The sequence below is a fragment of the Plectropomus leopardus genome, chromosome 2, assembly GCF_008729295.1.
Source record: "Plectropomus leopardus isolate mb chromosome 2, YSFRI_Pleo_2.0, whole genome shotgun sequence".
Classification (NCBI taxonomy): Eukaryota; Metazoa; Chordata; class Actinopteri; order Perciformes; family Serranidae; genus Plectropomus; species Plectropomus leopardus.
Genome location: NC_056464.1, coordinates 1,976,775 through 1,999,468, shown reverse-complemented (window position 1 = coordinate 1,999,468; position 22,694 = coordinate 1,976,775). Strand labels below are relative to the sequence as shown.

General features: G+C 40.0%; 1 protein-coding gene across 1 annotated transcript in view; it reads right to left on the bottom strand.

The window, feature by feature from the left end:
• Positions 1-18,067: 18,067 nt before the first annotated feature.
• The window catches only part of nucks1a (nuclear casein kinase and cyclin-dependent kinase substrate 1a), a 28,134-nt gene continuing 23,507 nt past the window's right edge, over positions 18,068-22,694 (bottom strand). Inside the window, exon 8 of the mRNA XM_042498281.1 lies at positions 18,068-20,800. Coding sequence (XP_042354215.1) covers positions 20,550-20,800 — 251 coding nt within the window. The 3' untranslated portion in view covers positions 18,068-20,549. The remainder of the gene's footprint in view (positions 20,801-22,694) is intronic.

The window sequence follows — 22,694 nt, the reverse complement described above, 5'->3', positions numbered from 1 at the left end:
ACTTACATCAGCACACTATTCGGGTGTCCTTGGTCATATTGGTGTCTTGTCTACAGACAAATCTGACAGATATACATTGTAAACTTTGACAGGTCATTTTTAAGATGGGGAGATAATCTGGCGTCAGAAGGGGAATAATTGTTGGACGGGGTGAAAAAAAATTCATTTTAAAATTGTATCTTTATTGTAAGTCATTCAATAAAGATGAAGAACAAAAAATAACATTATAGCACCAAACATGTGGGACACCTGACTGCAAAGGCTTAGTTTTAAAGGTTGTCTTGTATTGGGTAATTAGTGTCAGTCAGTTGTGACATGCTGTCTGTAAACAATCCTCCACAGAAGCCCAACAGAGCATATGGAGGAAGCTGCAGACTGCTGCAGCACACAGGCAGGGAAAGACTCTGATGTGGTTTCTTAGCAACAGTACACAGCAGGACATCTCTCCCTCTCATTGCTGTTACCAAAAAAACAAACTCATTTTATATATGAACATAGTTCCTGTACACTGTGAGATTTTACCATCAATGAATTTTTCCAACTACACTAAAAGAAGTTCATACATTTATTACTGACCTTGGGAATGTGCAGCCCCTTGTCACCCCGAACTTGTCAAATAGCGCCACTCTGTCAGTGCTTTTGGTGTATGAGCGTGACACCAAAAGCCACCAGCTGAAACACGGTTGGATGGCATCCGAAGAGAATGCGGTTGGACAGAACCGGCGGCGTAGTTAGGAACGTGTTGGAATATCCTGTCTTAAAATTATGCCATATTTGACACATGGTATCTTGACCTTGCAATAAACAACAACAACAGTATCACAGATATGAGTGAGTGAGTATCACAGATATGAGTAAATGATCATTGTTGACAATAATGTGTGGGTGCTGGCTCCATCACACGGAATCATCAGGTTTGTCCCATCCTCTCTTAAGGCGCGGTTGGATTTCTCTTCCTCTGCTAAATTCCGAGGAACAGAGACCCATTTTAATTTGAAAAACCCAGACCTCCCTCTTGCACCTATACCTTCCCAAACTAAAGATAAGGGGATGGGAATTGTTCCTTCAGATTCTTTGTATATGGAGCAGCAACCTCCTAGGATAGTCAAAACATAAGATTAGCGATAAATCAGACATCATCATGTCATATATGTATGTATGTAAATGATGAATGTTGTTTAGTCCACATCATGAACACAATTGTAAGAGGCGCCAGAAGACAGGGATGTGGACTCAGAATGAACCGGCTCAGGTGGGGGGTATATGTTGATGTTTCTAACCGGATTTTGAATCATGTTCATGTATTCTATTATTTATGTCCATAGCCTCTATTTTGTCTACATTAACCTTATATCCAGAATAATTTCCAAATTTAGTAATAAGCTCCTTTAAATGTGGCATTGTTAATGTAGGCTCTGTCAAATATAGCAATACATCATCCGCAATTACAATTCCTTTTATGAAGTCATCATCTCTGATAAGATGGCTCAATGGCTCTATACACAGGGCAAACAGCAAGGGCAATAAGGAACATCCTTGTTGGCAACCGTGTTCCAATGCAAACCTCTCTGATCTATAGCTGTTCACTTTCACAGCAGCCTGTGGAGATGAATAGAGGGTTTGTATCCAGTTAATAAAGTTAGGGCCGAATCGAAATCGTCTTAATGTTTGAATTAGGTATTGCTATGACACGTGGTCAAAGGCCTTTTGGGCATCTAAGGAAATAAACAATGATTCTAATTTTACATGTTTTTGATGAGATATTATATTTAGTAGTTGTCGTAAATTATCTCCATAATATCTTCCGGATATGAGCCCAGTTTGGTCAGGGTGGACAATTTCAGTAATTATCTGATTTACTCGTTTAGCTAATATTGCAGTTAATATGTGCAGATCACTATTTAGCAACTGTATCGGTCTGTAGGACTGGCAATCCGTGGGATCTTTGCCGTCTTTGTGAATTACAACAATTGTTGCCTCTGTCCGGGATGGTGCCAGAGTTTTCAACTGTAATGCATGGTGATATGCTTTTAGTAAGAGGGGGGATACCATATCTTTAAATGTTTTATATAAATCATTAATATAGCCATCTGGTCCTGGGCTTTTGTTGCTTCTCAGTGTTGAAATTACCTGCTTTATCTCCCATTCCTTAATTGGCTCATCCAGCTTCTCAGTTGCTGATCTTGACAATTCACTAAGTTTTATGTGATTAAGAAATTGTTCAAGTTTGTCATTGTCAGAGCAGGTGTCTGTATTCCTACATAAGCCCTTGTAGAAGTCTATAAACACTTCTGCTATTTTGTCTGGTTTTGTGGCCATGGTGCTCTGTGATTTAATTTTCTGTACCATATTTGATGACTGCTGTTTTCTTAGTCTAAATGCTAGTAGTCTGCTTGAACGGTTTCCATATTCATAATACCTTTGATTTGTAAATCTTAAAGTTCCCTCAGTCTTGTCTAACAATAAACTATTGAGGTCTCTTTGAGTTGCATTTGAATCTTTTAGGAGGTTGGTTGATGCACATCTTTTGTGTTCATGTTCTAGCTCCTTCATTCTTGCTTCCAATTCTCACTGTTTAGCCCCCCTCTTTCTTCTCCTAGCACATGTAAATGAAATAATCTGGCCCCTGACGTATGCTTTAGCGCAGTCCTTTAGAATGTGTGGTGATGTTTCAGGCAATGAGTTAATATCTAGATATTCCTTGAGCTCTGCATTAACAAAAGAGATGCATTCTTTGTCATTCATGAGTGATGCGTTAAGTCTCCATAGTTTGGAAGTTGGTCTATGACCTATATCCCACTTTAATTTGACAGGTGCATGGTCAGATATAGTGATTGGCTGTATCTCAATATCTGTTATCCTATGTAGCTCTTTTCTGGGGGTGAGAAAAATCAGTCCTTTAGTAGGAAGTATGTCTATTTGAGTTAATTTGTCTGTGTATAGGTATAGATACCCCACTCTTTCTCACCAAACTTTGAGATGAATAATAAACTTTATCTGCCCATGACTTTTTCAATTTTTTCATGTTCTACATCAGATAAATGGGTCTCTTGTAGAAATGCTGTTTAAAATTTGCTTGTTTAAGTACTGTAGGATTTTCTTTCTTTTCACAGGACTGTGAAGACTCTTCACATTATAACTTATAATATTTAGTGTGTCCATTACTCAAAATAAACAATGTAGACCTTGATCCTTCAATGCTTAAGGCTGAGAGAGGGGAGGCAGAATGGATAGCAGAATTGAAGACCTGGTTCTGCTGTGATTTTTTTTTTTAAAGGAGATCCAAGGTAGAGAAGGTGGTTATGAGACCCTGAGGGGAGGCTGAAGACATAGTGCTTAACACAGCTGCATGCCAATGTTTTTGCTAAAACAATAATCTGAGTTGAAAAGAGAGCTATCTGCCTTGTTGTTTTTATGTTTAACGCAGGATCCCAAAGGAACACAGGGATCAGAACATAAAGAACACAGAAACTTGTAATACAATATTTTGTTTGCATTAATAAACAAAATGGTGGGACCTGGTCCTTAGCCACTAGCCTCAAAAGAACAAGCAGCACTGTGCACAATCTGCTTGTTAGACTATGCTCGGGGTCAAATAGAGAAGATAGTAGGTCAGACCCCTGCAGGGTCTTCTATAAGTATCAAAAATATAGCAGCCATTCATGGTGAGATAGTCCACTATAGAACACACAGAATCAGATTAGGGATATTAATAAAAAATAATAATAAAATACACAAATGCACTGATATAAAATAAAAGGGAGTGCTGAAAAGGAAAATGCCATAGAACGTAACTTATGCCCTGAAAAGGGTCAATTTTGAATTAAGTAGGTTTAGGATGAAATATAGATACTCCTCTGATCATATTCATACATCCCATAACATTTGAAGGTAAATGGATAGGTAACAGCCTATCAGGATAAGTAACAGCCTATCAGTGCTTTAACGCCATTTGGTACCTGCCATAATTCTCTGTTGTTATTCAGGTATAAGAATACACAAAGATTTCAGGCTCCATGGATGGGATGACGTATTTCTGGACATAATCCATAGCTTTCCTGGCATCCAAAAATTCTTTTTCCTCATCAATGTGTGAAATCCTGAGCCTTGCTGGGAAGAGCAAACTGTAGCAAACTCCCTACCATCCCCTCCTCAGGATCTCTGCCGCGTCGTCATCATAATGTAACTTGGCAATGATCACTCATGGTTTTTCTCGTTCTCTAGGCTTCCTGGGACCGAGGGTGCGGTGTGAGCGGTCAATCTTTATGTTTCGGTCCATCTGCAGGCTTCTCTTTTTAACTTTAGAGACCGTGTCAGGTGAGCTGGAGCCAGGGCTCTCATCAATGCCTGTAATACGGATATTCCCCGAGTCATTCTACCCTCCATATTTTCACAGCGGTCTTTCAAAGTTACCACATGGCTCTGGAGGTCAGCTACCAAGGACTGTGGTGACACCACTTCGTCAGACCATGTAGATAATCTGCCATTCATGTCCTGAATGTCCGTGATCATGTGGTCTATTTCTGACCGTGTTGTGGTAGCATTTTTAGCTATTTCGGCCTGCACAGCCTATAGCTCCGACTTCAGTATGTTGAAATTCTCTGCCAGTGCACTTTTAAGTTCCTCTCTTATTATTTTAGACATCTCTCCTCTTAGAGATGATAAGATATCCGATTTAATTTCTTCAGCAGTCAAACCTGAACTTCTGGTCTGGGAGGGCAGAGGGCAGGTTCGGCCTCGCTGGGGTCTTTGTACTCTGTCACGTGGTTCTTGCAGACCTTGAATCATTACCACCAAACCTGTATTGTCGAAGCTTTTCCGCCATTTGGGTCGGCAAGACTTACATAATTCGGCAGTTTACCTGATGGTTGAAATCTATGTAAACTTTAAGGCTGGTTCTCTGGGAAAGATAGCTGTTTTATTAAGAAATATTGTCAATCCTGCAGGAGCTCTGAGAAGAGCGTCCTACTCCATACTTGGCTCGCTAGCGCCCCCAGAAAGCATATTTTTAATCTGTATTGTCACTGTTTTATCCTTTGCAAGTATACAGGGTCTTGTCAATGCTATTAATTCAGCTGCTTGTGCTGATGACACTAGTAATTTCTAAGCTTCTGTGCAGCAATTTTGGTCATTAACAATAGCATATCCCGATAAGGTAGTCTTATCATCTGGATGCATGGAGGATCCGTCACAATACAAAACAAGATTGTTATCCTCTTGATGAATTTGTTGTAAATCTGTCCTTATACTGGATGTAATAAGGTCAGTAGTGGTCGCTGTGATGTCATATGTTGAGTAGTAATATTTCGCAAAATAATGTTTACTGCATGTGACATATGTGTGACATATAAGTGTCAGTGGGTGAACCAGCACAATGGTTTGTGATTTCTCGACCATAATGGCAGCAGCAGCTACTGCTCTTGGAACCATGCCTTGAACCATCAATAGTAAAGTTTTAGAGTAATATGCAACTGGTCTAGATCTATCACCGTGCATCTGTGCCAAAACAGAAGAGGCAACAAGTCCATTTTCAGCAACATAGAGATGAAAAGGCAGCTTATAATCAGGCAAGCCCAGAGCTGGAGCGGTACAGAGGAGGTATTTGATGTGACGGAAGGCTTGTCTCATCTCCTCGTCCCATCGGCCATCATCAGGGGCATCCTTAAGAGTGGCCTTTCACAAAACAGAGTTGTATGTCTCATAGTCAGCCAACCATGCTCGACAGCAGTTCACAAGACCCAGAAAGGGTAACAGTTCAGTTTTTGTCTGTGGTCTTTCCATCTTTCTGATGACTTCCACACGTTCAGGTGACAAATATCAGCACCCATATTTCAATACATATCCCAAGTAGTAGACAGACGGCTGGCAGAACTGGAATTTGGCAAGAGAGGCTCTGTGTCCACCCAGGGCTAAGTGTGTCAGGAGAGCAAGCGAGTCTTTGATGCAGTTCGACTCAATTGGGGATGCCACCAGAATGCCATCCACATACTGCAATAGTGTTGATACATCAGGTAAGATCAATTGAGCCAGATGCATATTGACCGCAGCTGAATATATAGTTCCAGAATCAACAAAACCTTGTGGGAGGCGGAGCCAAACATATTGTTCGTTTTTATATGTGAATGCAAATAAACCTTGTGTATTTGCATGTACTGGGATGGAAAAATACGCTAAATATATATCTACTACTGTATAAAACTTGGAGTCTGCCGGAAGAGCAGTGAGAATTGAATTTGTATCCGGCACTACTGGAGCCATAGGAATAACAGCTTCATTAACTTTTCGTAAGTCTTGCGTTAAGCGAAATTTATAGTTCCTGGTTTCAAAATTGGATTTATAGGTGTATTATTTTGTGATCTCCTTTTAGCGATCACACCTTGGCTTTTAATTACTGGCTCTATTCTTTCTTCTTTTTCTTTTGACTACGGATATTGTTTATCATATACAGGATATTTGTTAGGATTTATTTTGGCTTAATATGGAGGAATATTCAATAGCCCAACATGATTCGCGTGCAATACGCATAACTCTGAAAGGACTAAGGCTAATATAGAAGGAGGTTTTAACACCACATCCTTAGCTTCTATGCAAATCTGAGGTTTACAAAAATTTGACAAAGTTTTAATAAAAAAATGTGTCGGCTCAAATCCATGTGACCAGACAATATAATTTTTGTTTTGATCCTCATTATCTGGGACTTTCTCAAGGTTTTCAAGGCAAGATTTCAACAAATGGTTAACATCCATGAAATCTGTACGTACATTATGAAAAATTCAACTTTGTCAGTTGTATCTTTCCACAAGAGTAAAAGCCCATGTGGTGACACAAATAAACACTGCGGGATTTCTTGCATTTTTTCATGATCAATTTGATGATCTGAAAAGGGTGGATCTACAGGTTTCATATTCAAAATTTTAGCAGTGACAGCCGCTTGACAAGATGCTATTTTCTTAATTCCCTCCATGGTAAATAAACTAGAAACAAAATCAATGTCAAGTACAATAGACATAGACTGATAGGATAATTTCATACTATGAGAAAATAATGGTTGCACTGCATTATAAGGAATATGAACTTCAATGCCTTCAGGTGAACATGAAATGGTTGCATTGAGATTACTCAATAAATCATGTCCTAATAAAGATATAGGAACAGTGGAACTCACTACAAATGGATGTTGAAGTATTATTTCATCTAAGTCAACCTGTAATGGAGCAGACAATGGCTCAGTTTGTGGGACACCACTGATACCGACAGACTGGATGGATTGTTTACTCAAGGGACATTTAAAATCTTTTTCTCTTAAACATGAACATTTCCCTGATACTTGTAGACTTAGTTGTGGTATTTCTGAAGGTTTATTAGAAATATGAAATTGTGGAGCAGTGACTATAACTTTACAATAACCATCCACTCCCCACTGTCGGTTGTCCTATTTTCCCCACATTGAGTTTATTGGTCTGTTCTCAGAAGGAAATTGTCATTGGTTTGACTCAGTTACTGTCTGCCGCTGTCCATAGGGAAAAGCATTTGTTTGTGAGGTTATCCTATTCCCAGGTTAAGGGGAACCGTAAATATGAGGTTGCATTGCTTCCCCCTGTGTTTGGAATTCCTCTTGCTTTCTGAAATTACAGTCTCTAGCCCAATGGCCAGGTCTGAGACAATAATGGCATATGTCTGTCTTGCCTCGCAGTCTGTTACCCCTCCTTCCACGAATAAAGCTTCTTCCTCTATTAGGAAATTGGTTAGGAATTTGTCCATATGCAGGGGGTCTTCCCAGGCTGGGATTTGCTGGAAGGCTACAAATCGTTCTTCAGTCACTTGGAGCGCCTGCTTTTTAGGATCGCTTTGTGTAAAAAGTTCTACAGCATCTAACTCTCTTACTTTTTTCAATAAGGCATTAGGGCTTAAATGCGGATAATTTAAAGGTATAAGCTGCTTCTTGATCTAAGCCATTTAAAACATTGATACAAAAAAGGGATCTTCCCTCTCAGTGATCTCTAATTTTACGGAAGCTGATTAGGGCCATTTATGATGGAGAAAATAATTTTGGGCAAATCGAGATTAAAGTTGAAATGACAAGAATAAAGTTGAAATTTCAAGAATAAAGTCAAAAATTTGAGAAAAAATGTCAAAATTTTGAGAATAAAGTTGAAATACAATTTCGAGATTAAAGTCGAAATTTCGAAAACAAAGTCGAAAGGACAGCGGAGAGCCACACAGACCTCTGTGTACTTGCCTGGCGATGGCTGCTGGTGGCCGGGGTGATGGCAGCGGGGAGGTACCCCCGCCTCGATCCCACCACAACCTGGGGGTATCACCTCGCACCACTTTGTGGTGGATGGTGGCTGGTGGTGGTGAGGAGGAGGGAAAAACGTTGGAAATTCATCCTGGGGAGCCCTGGTAGTAGCAGCCCGGCCACGAGCAGCCCCTCGCAGGGCAAGTACACAGAGGTCGGCGCGACTCTCCGGAGCTCCTATCAACACAGTCTGATCAGGACGTAAGCTTGGTTGCCTGAAGTTAATGATTCAATTATTGCCCAATCAGTCCACAACAGGCACTCCATCTATAGCTTATATAATAATAACAATACAACAAAATCAACAACAATTAACGCGTGGTAACAGGACAGGGGCCGTCCCGCGGTCAACCTTCCTTCCTAGAAACTCACCGTTTTTTATTTGACGCGTGCTTACAGGACAGGGGCCACCCTGCGGTCTACCTTCCTTCCTATAACACCGTTTTAGCGTTTGCCTTTCTAACACCGCCTCTTGGGGCGTCCCCCTTTCCACACAATATAAATTCATGATTATTAAAAGTTCAAGCAGGCCTACTTATTTGATGGTTAGCAACTTTGGTAAATAGTAACTCTTTAGTAAAGGAAAATGGCTTAAATTTTAGTGTATAACAATTCTTCAAATCAAAGCAATTTAGATCAGTCCATATAATCAAAGTGTGGTGGTTTTGTGCTGTCTGGGAGTGCTTGTTACTGTGTGTCTGTGTTCTTGGTGTGTCGTCTCCTTGTTCTGTGTTTAGGAACAAGAAATTTTATTTCTTGTTTCTATGCTTGTTTCAGTTTCTAGGCTTGTTTCAGTACCTGCCGCCTCAGAGCTCCAGCACCTAGCCACCCATCCCCCACCGCCTTTGTGTTTGGAACCTCACACCTGCACAGATCTGCACCGCTTCACCAGCCCCACCATACCCTCCAGCTTCTCCAGCCCTCACCACCTACTTCGCCACTCCAGTCTCCTCCGCCATCTCAGCCACTGGACTCATTCCCTCAAAACCATTCCCTTCATTCATTCCCTATGCACATTAAAATTATTTTTGTATGATTTAACCCCTTGTCTGTGTTTGCTCTTGGGTCTTCCTCTCATTTATGGTACTCCGTACCACAACACAAAGTGGAATATTAGCCACAGATATCATGTCAAAACGGGTTCGTTACGGTGTGTTTGTCAGGTGAGTGAATAACCAAAAACGGATAATAAAATATACTCACCTCAAAAAGCAGACACTGTCATGCCGACAACGCCAAAAAGATAGGATGACATTCTGTGCTGGAACTGAGGAGCAGAGACACCAGGTAAAGCTTTAATCAGGAATCATTTAATATGAGCACTCGGGTCGACACAGGAATGAGGGAAACATGCAAGTGGCCATTCGACAACAAACAGAGAAAAGACTGTGTGACATAAGTGGTATTTATGCAGTTGTTATGACGTAGATGGTTGGGATCAAATTCTAACATCTCAGGAACTAAGGTTCTTCTGAGAAGTGAGGAATGTGTTTGTTACTAAATTTGTTGGCACTGGTCCATCTCAGGTATCTATGGTCAACTTGCAGGCACTAAGACTTCACTATATATGGGTAGCTCTTTACTTGAGGTAGACATAGACTCTTAAACTAACTTTGGAGGATGCATAATCCTAAAAATACATACTAACAGTGAGCTTCAATCACATCTCATCCACTTTATTCTCCTGTGACCAGACATTAGCCAGAAGAAGGCTTGGTAGAGGAACAGTTCTCAGTCCAAGACGGGTCAGCCTTGCACTGATGCCGGCTCTCCTCCCTCTTTTTGTCTCGGCCCTCTGGTCTGACTGGCTGCTTGGCATATGCCATTGGTGGGGATCCTCTCACGGTCTGTTGCATTCAGTCCAAGCTCCACACATCTTTTCACAATGTTGATGAGTGCTTCTCTATCGAAGAAAAGTTGTGCTTCAGCAGAAGGGAATATGGTGTAGAAAAATAGAAAAATCTAGCAAAAAAGTAGCAAGAATTTGAGCAGTTTCAGATTGCTGCATCTACATGCGCTGCCATCATCATAGCAACCATAGGCGTGTTATGGCGTGATAATGGAAAGGCAAGCCCCTTATACGTGTGAGCAGCCACGTATGAGGTATTTCTGGGAGGTGATAGTCCACGATTTCACAGAGGAATTGTGGATTTAAAACTTCCGGATGATCTGCTCAACTTTTGAAGAGTTATGTGATGCAATTCTAGCTCTTGTAGCTCCTGCTGCATCATGAGGGAGCCAGTTCCTACTGAAAGGCACATAGCCATAGCATCATATGAGCCATAAAAACCAATGAAGTGTTTTGATTGCAGTTTTTGCAAAATGTGGCTTTTTTCTATTGCATGAAATACCTCATGCAAGTGTTTTTTTTTTCAATTTGAACGTGTTTACATCAGGTGTATTTTATATTCACAATGACAATTTACACAATATGAGGGTTAATGGAAACCCACCTTCTGTCTGCCACTTTGTGTTTTTGCTGCTGACTGTCTTGGCTTGGTCTCCCTTGAAAAATAGATTTTTAATCTCAATGGGACCAACCTGGTTAGATAAATAAAAAAAATAAACACAGGAGACTTAACATTTTATTTACATGAATCCCCCATTGGATAATGTTCCTGCACACAAGTGCAGCCTATAGAACAGTTGTTCCTTCTTCATTCAGATCTTGTACTGTAGATTCCTTATTTCACCACACAACATTCTTTTACTGGGCAGGTGTATTATACACAACAGCTCCACAACTATTCACAACTATAAGAGTTTCTAAAAATCCTACAATGCAAAGGCACACTCCACCCATAAAGCTGTCATAAACCCTAGAGAACCTTTTTGTGATGGGACCCAAGAGCAAGACCACAAGACAAGGGGAGGAGGGGTAAAAAGGAGTTTATTTCAGAGTTTTTGAAGGTGGATGAATCAGGCGGACTGAAGTGAGGCCGAGGCTGGTGGAGAGAGGCTGGAGGTGACGTAGTTGAAGTGAGGCTGAGGTTGGGAAGCTGTGTAGCTTACGGCTCTGGTGGTGAGAAGCTGGGCGGCGTATGGCTGAGGAGCTGGAGCTCAGAGGAGAGAGGCACAGGAAACAGAGAAGAATTGTCATGAACCAAAAACACTGGAGAATAGGACTAGAAGAATGTTCGCTGAAAACTACTCTGGAAGTTAGCTAACAGCAGCATGAAGAGAGAGAGCAGGTTTTAAAGCTGCAGTTGATGATGGAATGAGCAACAGGTGTGCATGCAGAGCTCCAGCAGCAGGAAGCCATGCCCAGCTTCTGATACACACACACACACACACACACACACACACACACACAGCAGCAGCAGAAAAAAACACAGCAAAAAATACAGGGAAGATAGATGAAAAAACAAATAAAATCCATACCAGTACAGTTTTGCCCTTTTTCGTTACTAAAATCTTTTGTGTGCAGAGAGCATTATAACCAGACTGAAGAAAAGATGTTTTTGTACCAGAATGTCTGAATAAAGTGAGAGTGCAGTGTTGTAAACAGCCCTGACTGTGTTGGACTCAACAGCAGATGGTGATGACTAAAATCAGATTTACTTTCTTTGTTGTTTTGAGCATGATGAACATGTTGCTGGCTGGTTTCAGGACATTTTTCTGTCCTGGGGTGGCCGAAAATATCACTTAGCTCCGCGTGTGTGTCCAACATTCAAAGTGAGGTGTGAATGCACCAGTGATAAAATGTGCTGAGGAGCCAAAATAAACAAGTTGTAGAAAAGGAAGCACAGAGGGCTTCACACAGTGACACCACCACTGCAGGGTGAAGAATATCAGATTATTACTGCCACACACAGACATGTCAGTAGGCGGATTTCCATTAACCCTCACATAACGCAAAATTATTGCAAAAAAGTTTTCACACTTACTTGAGGTGGTATTTCATGTGATTCCAAAAAGCTAAATTTCGCAAAACTGCAATGGAAAACCTTTTTTGGGGCTTTTCTAGTTCAGTAGGAACTGGCTCCCTCGGGCATGATACAGCAATTCAGGTCAATTTTATTTATAAAGCCCATTATCACAAAACACAGTTTGCCTCAGAGGGCTTACGACATCCCTCTGCCCTTAGACACTGACATGCCCACAACACAGGCGTGGGCCTCGGTTGCACAAGAGCTACAAGAGCTGTTATTGCATCACGTAACTCTTCAAAAGTTGAGTGGATCATCTGGAAGTTTTGAATCCACAATTCCTCTGTAAAATCGTGTACCATCAGCTCCCAGAAATCCCTCATATGTGGCCGCTCCCACGTATAAGGGGCTCCATAACACGCCTACGTGGCCTTGGATTGGTAATAATGACAGCTAGTGTGGTGGCTGCAATAGAAATAAAGCTGCTAATGTTTTGAACATCCATCACCATGCTTCTTGTTATCAACAGAGGAGAAGTCGCAGAACATCACTGAGTGGAAACTCACAACTGTGCTTTATCGAAATTTCGAAAATATCGCTTAAGTTTTACATACTGTAAATCTGTGATGGAAACCTGCCTACTGTGAAGGGCGTGTTAATTGTTCATGCTGTTACAACACAGTAAAAATAAGTTCTTGATACTTTTCATCTCATCAATCAAAGGTTGATTTGTTGACAGTTAAGATAATTTGCATAATTTGATGTTTTGTCAATTTGGACAGCAGTGAAAAGAAGATCTGAGATCAACAGAGGAGGATTAAGGCCAGACATGAGAAATATTTTTGAGAGGAGGAAGATTTATTTTCACTATGCACATCAAGAAAAAATTATTCTCATCAAAATTATGAGAATAAAGTCGAAATGTTGGGGAAAAAAACTCAAAATGTTTAAAATAAGGTTGAAATCAAATTTCTGAAATCAGATGTTGAATCACAAGATACAATAAGACAATCAAGTTGTTTGATCCTCAAGGTTTGATTTTTCAGTGCAGCTTTAATTTGATATCCCATTTGACAATTATGCACACACTTTGTACAAATACAACACACACCACCTACTGCTTTCCTACAGAGCCCAGCACTTAAACTGATTTCTTTCTAACTTGTTGTAGTTTTTTAATCATTGCTTGTTGTATTGTCTGTATAATATTCACACTTTTAACTGTGTTCCACTGTCTTGATGTGTTTTATTGTTGTCAGATGCCTTGCTGCAAAAAAAAATTCCTGTTGTGTGACAACAGCAAATTAATTTTCATAAGGAAAACAAGAAGACAGCCGGGCAGTTAGCTGCTTCTACCTCAAACTGAAAAAGACAAAAGGCTCTTTCTCTGAGAATGAAAGAGAGATAAAGAAGTGTTTGAATGTGTGTGAGGATGTGGGAATGTGTGAATGGGAACTACATGTTTGCATTTATACATTTATTTATTTTAATCTGATCTCTTGGAGGAAGAGGACTGAAGTCACAGCGAATCATCAGCTCCTCCTACAGGAAGGCTGAAATATGGCAGAGATGGCTCGCAGTCTCCAAAAAGATCACTCTTTGAATTTAAATAGTGCCAATATTTTATTTTTTATCATAAACTAGTGATGTCTAGTGTGACAGACATATTCTATGAGTCCAGTTGAACAACATAATTTTAGCTGTTACTGTTAATAAGAGTATAATTATGTTTCCAGGTATGTTTGGAGATTTTAAGCTTGCTGAGGTCTCCAGAGTATAAAATTGCTTTTGAAAATATATAATATTTAAAAAATAATGAATTAAGAGCAAGATTTGGACAGAATATTTAAATATTAGTTAGGGACTGTCATCATTTGTCAGCGGGGAGGGGGTGGTGCAAAAAGAGGGCATGTCAAATAATTTTTTAAGCATCGGGAAGGGACTTGTGGTTTTGGGGGCACAAGAAGATGCAAATAATGCAAGTGTAAATGATAGGATTTTACTGATTATTTTCAAAGACAGCAAGCTTGTTTTCTTTATATATATATATATATATATATATATTATATATATATATTAGTATATAATTTTTGAGTGTTTTTTTTTTTAAATTATATGTGTGTGATTCTTAAAGAAAATCATCAAAAAGGAAAACATTTATTACAGCCAGAAACTGTAAAAAAAAAAAAAAAAAAAAAGAAATTGTTTGGTTTTCAAATTTCCAATGGACCTTGAAGACATCATTTGTCAATATAGGGGTTTGTGAAAGTGCACTGTCACAATCAATGTTGCTGCTTACATATCCCAGGCTGTGATCATTAAAAAAGTAAATAAATAAATTGTAGTATATAGAAAATAATTCAATTTTTGAGTGTTTTTTTTTTTAATCTAAAAACATGATGGCATTATGACAAAAACCTGGCATTCAAAGTAATATTTCTGATTAGGACTAATGTTGGTTAAAAACTTAACTAAATGAAATTAGAAAATCACATTAAATTAAGATTTTTTTTATATTAAAGCGCGCCATAAGAACCATAAACATGAGAAGAGTTTATTAAATGTGTTTAGTTTTGTTTTATTTACAAATTAAATGATTAAACCATTTATACAGGTACAGATAAAACAATTAGCTGATTAATCAATAAGCCAGCTGATAGAAAATGAATTGCCAACTATTTTGACGAACATTTAAATCTTTTTCTTTTCTTTGTTTTTTCAAACAATTTGAGATTTTTTGGGCGGTGTTTTATTTTGCCCCTCTGCCATTTTTACTCTTAATACTTAGAGTACATTTTTCTGATCATACTTACTTACTTTTACTTGAGAAACATTTTCAGTGCAGGACTTTTACTTGTAACAGAGTACTTTCAGAGTGTGATATTGGTACTCTTACTTACTTAACCACAGTCCTCAAGCACAAATGATCCTTTAACACTGCACTGCTGTCACATTGCTGGACTCATGGTGGACAGTAAAAAAAGGATCCAAGTCAATAGAGAACCAGAGAAACTGTGTTTCTTATTGAACGCAATCTTATTCCTTGATCTGGTACCTACATTACCCACAATGCAACTTGGCCGCTGACAGTTCTGTTAGAGGTTAGGACTACAGAGGTCTGTTACTCCTCTCTGACTCACCCTCCAGATTTTTTTACTTATCAAACTTGTGATTTTCAGCCCGGTCAAGTGCCAGGAGAAAATGTTTGCACTGTACATTTCTGCAAAATGTGATTATGTTACATTTGCATGTTATACAAATCATATCAACATTTTTGGAAAGATGCCTCGAAACTGGTTGTTTTTTAGCAAGTCACCGCTATGTCTCCAGCTGGTTTTTAGGGAACAAACATGGGGTTATTTGCAACTTCTTGTGCCCCCAAAACCAAGTATTTTGGGCCAAAACCTAAACTTCTTCTAACCACAGCCAAGTGATTTTTGGGCCTTACCACATTAACTACATGGTTGCTACATAATAACATACAAATGTAATGAAGAAATGATTTACAGAAATGTAATGCTGCCGATTTGGTTGACTCTTCGGATCCTAACTCAAGTGACGCTGACTCAAGTGACAACAACAAAAGGCTTTATACAAAGCTTTTCACCTAACTTTACTTTTATATTTGTCTTTCTTTCTTCACTGTTATAAGAAACTATTTGTTTTCAGTTTCAAAAGTTCGCGTCAGTTAGGCTTTAAATGTTCAAGGAGACTGAATTTAAAAAGACAAGTTGAATGGTTTCAAAATTTCCATTTTTCGACACAAACGTTCTTAAGATAAAACAATTTCTTTTTGCCACAGACTGTATATAAAGATAGACAAAATGACAGCTCCCCAATAGTTTTCAATCTTCAGTGTCTGACTGCAGTATAGGACTTAAAGCCCACCCCTCCATGTTAGTGAATGGACCGAACTAAAAACCCAAAGCACACGCCAAATACATTTTTCCCAAAGATGGTTTCTGTCACTGAAGGTAGCTCTCATCACCCTGATGTTTGTTCAAGTGTTTGTTAGTTGTTCAATTATACAAAAGGGGGCTTTTCCGCCATGTTTGACAGCTGTGATAGCCAACGCGTGCGCTTGCATTCAATGGAGCGGCTCACGATTAGTCGGACGGGTGTTTTGGCAGGAACTCTCCCACCATGGATATTGCTACCGTGCAAGCTCCGGCTCTCAATGACATCACCCTCACAAGATGCAGCATCCATATCTCAGATATTTAACTTCTCTTCAGCATAGTTGGGGTAAACAGGGGTGTTGTCCATCTTTATATACAGTCTATGCTTTTTACAGGATATCTTATCATTTCCATTATTTATTTGGATCTCCTGCTGAAGCCAGCAGATTTGCAGGTCCATTAGTTCTAAATAACAAATCGCCAAAATGATATATATATATATATATATATATATATATATATATATATATATATATATGAGGTGATTGTTTTGCTGTTTTTGTTACCTAAAACATTCCTCTAACGGATCACAGAGCTGCATTGGTACTAAACGGCTGTAAAATGTCAGCAGTGTGTGCAGATCAGAATTCTGCATGTGAACACAGCATGCTGTAGATGCACACAACGCCACTGAGTGGCACACACAGAATATTGCAGATCAAAAGAAAACCAAAGCCATATTACACAGAGCTCAACGTCACAAAACAAGTAGTTAAATCCTTATAAAAAGTAGGTTGCCTTTATTAGAAGCTGGGAAACCAAAACATTATCAACATCGTCGTTGTTAATACTTTTTTTGTAAGACCACAATATTGCCATAGCCAGCATCGTCATCGTCATCATCATCGCTTCGCACTTTTTCCACAACATGCAAAAGATTCAACAGTTCAGCCCCCCCCACTGACAAAAGCTTCTCCACTTGGTCTCCTGTAGGAATCACAACTTGGCTTACATTAACATTGCCAGTACAACTGAAGGAAGATAGAAAAAAAACATCAAAAACATTACAACAGAAGAAATCTCAGAATGGATGAAAGAGGAGAAATTCACAGCCTTCTGCCATGTGCCTCCTGTGGGATGATGAGCCCTCAGCGCTGTGAACTACAGGACAGAATCTGCTCCTACTGCTGACAGCTCTGAGCTTCAGATCGCTTTGACTTCCTTCGTCATGTCCAATCGCCTTAAAATGACTGGAAGGATTGGGTGCCAATTCAGGACCTGTACGTAGAAAAACACACTAACCTGCTAAGGACAGTTGTAAAACTATTGAATGTGCTTCTGAACCAGGACCAGGTTCCAGTGTGTCCTGTACACGTCCAGGACTGATTCTATTGCAGCCTTGGGACCGATCCTAATTTCTCCTGCCTAATAATACATTTACGTTCCCAAGATCACAATAGCAGCTTTTTCTCTTTTTTTTTGCTTTTTTTTGCTTTGACATCAAAACACTACTTATTGAAAAAAGGACAATCTCACAAGTGCTGCACCTGATCTCTGAGTCACTAGTTTTGAGATCGTTTATGGCTTTGGATGGTCTGCTGATCATACAGATTGTTGACTTGTTCTAAGCCTAATTTGACCTAAAACATGAGGACATATTACATTCTCAGGCCTCCAACAACATTATTAGAGCCACTTCTGAAACTCAACTCAATGGAAATTAAGGCATTAATAGACAAACAAATGCCGGATATACACTGAGCTGCCCGCTTCATCGCAATCTTTTTTCAGAGCCTCAGTGCTGTAGAATTCTGAATCCAAAAATGTGTCTGCCAGTGAAATACTAATGGGTGGACAAAACGCTCTGAGAAGAAATGGATACCAACAGTAACCATTAAGCTGATGGGACTGGGGGGGGGTGGGGGGTGGGAGGACAGGAGTAAATAGAAGGGAAGATGGCTGGTGTAACCATCGGGCAGAACAGATTGGATAGGGTCAACTTTTTTTCTTTAAAATCAAGATACATTTTATTTCTTTTCTTAAAAAACAAACATTACAAAAAAAATCTGAATAGAGAATTAGAACAATGAACCAACAGGAGAAAAAACAACATTCATTTTCTTTTAACTTCCAAAAGAAAAAAGGAAACATCTCTTCTTGCATTTCTTAAAAACAAAAACAAAACAAAAAGATTTAGGGGTGCCTGGCACAAGGGGTTGAAAGCTGAGAAGCGGTTGCAGCCATGCGGAGGGCGGGGTCATGTGTACTGAACGGGGCGGGGTTGCTTCACGTAGCGTGGTGTGTGTTAGAAAGCCCAACACACAATAGAAACCGTTTAACAGAGGCAGCAGACGGGCTGCAGAGAGAGAAGCCAGACCCTCGTACAGGAAGTACCCCAACAAGCATACAACAGAACAAATACATAAAAACACACACATGCTGGCTGAGGTGTGACCGTGGCAGTCTGGCATTCTGCAGAACACACCGCTAACAGTTCAAACTGATGTACGAAGCAACAGCCACACGGCAAAAAATCAGGGCACCGGCACAAGCACAGTGTGTGTGTGTTAAAACATTGAAGGTGTTGTGTGTAAAATTAAGGGGGATTTTGTGGAGTCTCACGGTGATTTGCAGATTACAAGCATCTAAAACTTGTCCCAGCTAGAACTGCTTCATTTTCATTATTCAGGTGTTTTTTATCGGGAGCTGAATTATCCACAGAGGTCTCCTCCTCTCCAAAACAAACAAACCAGACCATTCAAACAGCTAGAAACAACGAATAAAGCACTTTCATGACACAAAATCAGTCAACATCTGCCTTGGTTTGGCATATCGGTGACGGGCTGCTGCCCAAAACATGCTCAGCCCTTTTCTCTCACAACTTAATGTGTGCTCACCTTTCTCTGATCCAGACATTCAGGAGGTTTTTACAGTGAGACGAATTGTCTGCAGAGGTCTCTTTCTCTCAAAAACAAACGCACCTGGTGATTTAAACCGATCTAACACCAAATAATGCAGTTTTAACTCTAAGATCCATGTTTTTCTGACGTAGTTTAACATGTGAAGTCACCTTTTTTCTCCGACAACGTAAGATCCAGACGCTCAGGAGGTTTTCACTGGAAGCTGAATTATCCACAGAGGTCTCCTCTTCTCTAAAACAAACAGACCAAGTGATTTAAACCAGTAAAAACACTGAAGCACTTTCACGTTACAAACAGTGGAACTCCAGGGCTGGTCATTGTAGTCGGGCTTCTTACTACAGTGGCCGATGCAAAAACACAAATGTCCCTATTTGTCACCAGGGTTTGGTTTGTCTGTTCTGGGCTACTGTAGAAACATGGCAATCTCCATAAAGGAGGACCTGCTCCCTATGTAGATACAAACGGCCCACTCTAAGGTAAAGAGAACACATTCATTGCTATTTTCAGCTGATTATACATGAAAGAAAACAGACTTATCAAATGATTTTCCATTTCTGACAATAAATGCCCCTAAATCTCACACACTGGAGCTTTAAATTAAAATAAACTGCTTCAAAGGTGGAGTCAGCAATTCTGAAGAAAGACTGAATATCTGAATTCAACATCCAAACAAATACACTGCTCCTGTCATGTGCCACATTAATGGTTCCTCTCCTCCCACTCTGTTTACACCCAGAGGGAGGCGTGTCCTCCGTCCTCTGCTGCTGATTGGCTGGAGTAGTGTTATAGCAGGGCTGTGTGTGAATACTGGACTTCTTTCAGCTCTCACACCAACAGACAGCTCGTGGAACTTGAGGATATATTCCCGGTTTAACATAAAGTGTGTAGTGATGAGAATCACTGACTGCAGCTTTAACTCAAAGGACAGTCTGAAGAATTTTAAAACAACTCACTAACTATCGCTGCCCTGTTAAAACACGCTGTTTAAAAGCACTAAGTACCAAAGAGAGGGTGAGGGCCTCAGCCCTGCGCATGTTGACTCAGCGTCGCTTTGTAAATACAGCGCTTTACCAACTGATACTAAACAACGCTCCCAGTAACAGCACATATCAGTTAAGTAGAAAAAGTATGTGGCCAGTCACGTCAGGTCCGTGATAGCCCCAGGGGGAAGAAACACACAAAAACAAAGTCAATCAGTTTGTTCTCACTCAGGACGGAGCTCTTTAAAAGGCAGAAAGTGGATTTTCACACTAAAATGCAGAGCGTGGATGATGCAGACTGGAGGGTGGGTAAGGCTGAATGCTGGGACTCCTCACATACACCACATGATCACATGAGCACAATGTCTTAGTTTGAGAGAGGGGAGAAGCAAAACAAGAAAATGCACACCAAGTCCAAACCATTGAGCCAGGCCGCCAGGAGAAGAAACAAAAAACAAAAAAGAAACAAAAAAACAAACAAAAAAAAAAAAACCTCTAACGCAGAGCAACAAAAGAAAACAAAAGTTTGAGAAGAGACAGAGAAAGAGACATGGAGGATGGGCTTCAGCGGGTACCATCTTCTAGTCTTCTCCAGAGGGCGCCTCCTCTTCCGAGCCATCCTCCTCCTCTTCATCTTCTTCCTCCTCCTCTCCTCCTGCAGCCTCCTTTGTCGTCTTGGGGGCGGGGGAGGTCTCTTTCTTCTCTACCTCCTCCTCTTCTTCCTCCAGGGGGCTCTCGGGCTCCTCCTCTTCCTCCTCTTTGGGTGAGCTCTTCTCCAGGGCCTTGGCGCTCGGGCGCCCCTTCCCCTTTCCTTTCATTGGACTGGGGGTCACTGTGAAGGGGGGGCAGGTCTGTTAGTCATCACATTATTTTTGAGTTGAGATCTAAAATGAATGTCATTATCTCAGGAAAACACACTTTCGGTATCTCGAGATCTTGAGAAATTATCCTGCTATCTCAGGGAAAACAGAGGGAAAAAAGTATGAATGTATGGCCGCTTCGGGCTTCTGTAGAATTCACTGAGTCGTGTCGTAATTGTTTTGCCAGGCAACAAGTGGAGAAGCTGCACGCAAGTGCTGGGCAGATAAGCTGTTGCATGTCAAAAAGTATTTTCACTATGAAACACTCTCTAAAACTAACATTGCCAATGTCTGTGCACAGAAGAAACAAGATATTATGTATTAATTAGTGAGCTTTGAAGGGGATTTACAGTCCTGCAGCAGCTCAGCATGGAGCCTGTGCTGTGAAAGACACACATACTCGGGTGTTTCAGGTTATGTGTGCTTCAGCATTTCTACTGTGCAGTGTTGTGTATGTGTCACTCTGCAGTTACACCTCCAAAACACTAGTCAGCAGGTGGGTTTCCATTAACCCTCAAATTGCGAATATAAAATAGGCCTGATGGAAAGATGTCAATTTCGAAAAAAATAATTAATCGCTAAAAAGTTTTTATACTCGCATGAAGTGGTATTTCAGGCAATTCAATTAAGCCATAACAAAAAACTGCAATGAAAACTGCATAGCTCTTTAAAAGTTGAGCGGATCACCTGGAAGTTTTGAATCCACAATTCGTCTGTGAAATCGTGGACTATAAGAAGTCCCTCATATGTGGCCGCTCCCACATATAAGGAGCTTGCCTTACCATATTTCACACCCCTACGTGGCCTTGGATTGGAAATAATGACGGCTAGTGTGGTGGCTGCAATAGAAATAAAGCTGCTAATGTTTTGAACATCCATCACGATGCTACTTGGAATGTTATTGCCAGAGCAGAAGTGGCAGAAAATCACTCAGTGGAAACACAGTCTTCGCACAATTGTGTTTTACCAACATTTTAAAAATATTGCTCAAGCTTTGATCAAATCTGTAGTGAAAACTCTCTCTCTCTACTGGTGGGTTTCTGTGAAGTGCTGTAAAGTCTGACTGACTCAAAATAAAGCTAAAACACACACTAAACATGGATTAATAGCGACAATTTCAGCCATAATTACACAGATGGCCTCATTACAACTCACATGGTTCACAGAGTACTTGCCTTATACTAGACTCATTCTCTCAACAAATACAACATGCTAACATCATTAGCACATGCCTTTGTAATTTATTACTGTGTAAATTACCCAAGCAAGCTAGCAGAGATTACACAGAAGACTTTAAATGCCATTGACTTCTTTGTCTTCACTATTAATTGTGTCTTATCTGTGACATGAAAGTAAATCAAAGCTTTGTTTCCACTGAGGGAAAGAGTTTTCAATTTACTGTTAATGTTAAAAAAGTGAACTGTATCCTGGCTGCAGCTTCATATCAATCAACATCTCGTCAAAACATTAATGTAAGCATCAGATCTTGAGCAGGATACCCTTTATGCCTGCTGTCGCATTATCTCATATCGCATTACTGAATATTGGAGGAGGGAACAAGTGATTGTTTTGCAAGTCAAATGTCTCAAGTCTTTGTTTTTAAGTTCACAGTCAGGTTGCAAGTCCTTAACTGTGTTTCTAGTCATAAACAAGTAATGTTGCTTTCTTCACAAAATCTGACATTTTTCATTTTAAAGAGTACCACTATCAGGAGAAACTGTACAGAAATAATGTATGCTTTTAAAAATGTATGTTCAATGATTTAAGTGAGTTAAAGCAAACTGATCAGGTGTGTGTTGGTTTGTTATTCCTGTGACTGAGTTTGGAGCTGCATAGTGTTTTCCTCATTTGAATCTGGTTCATATC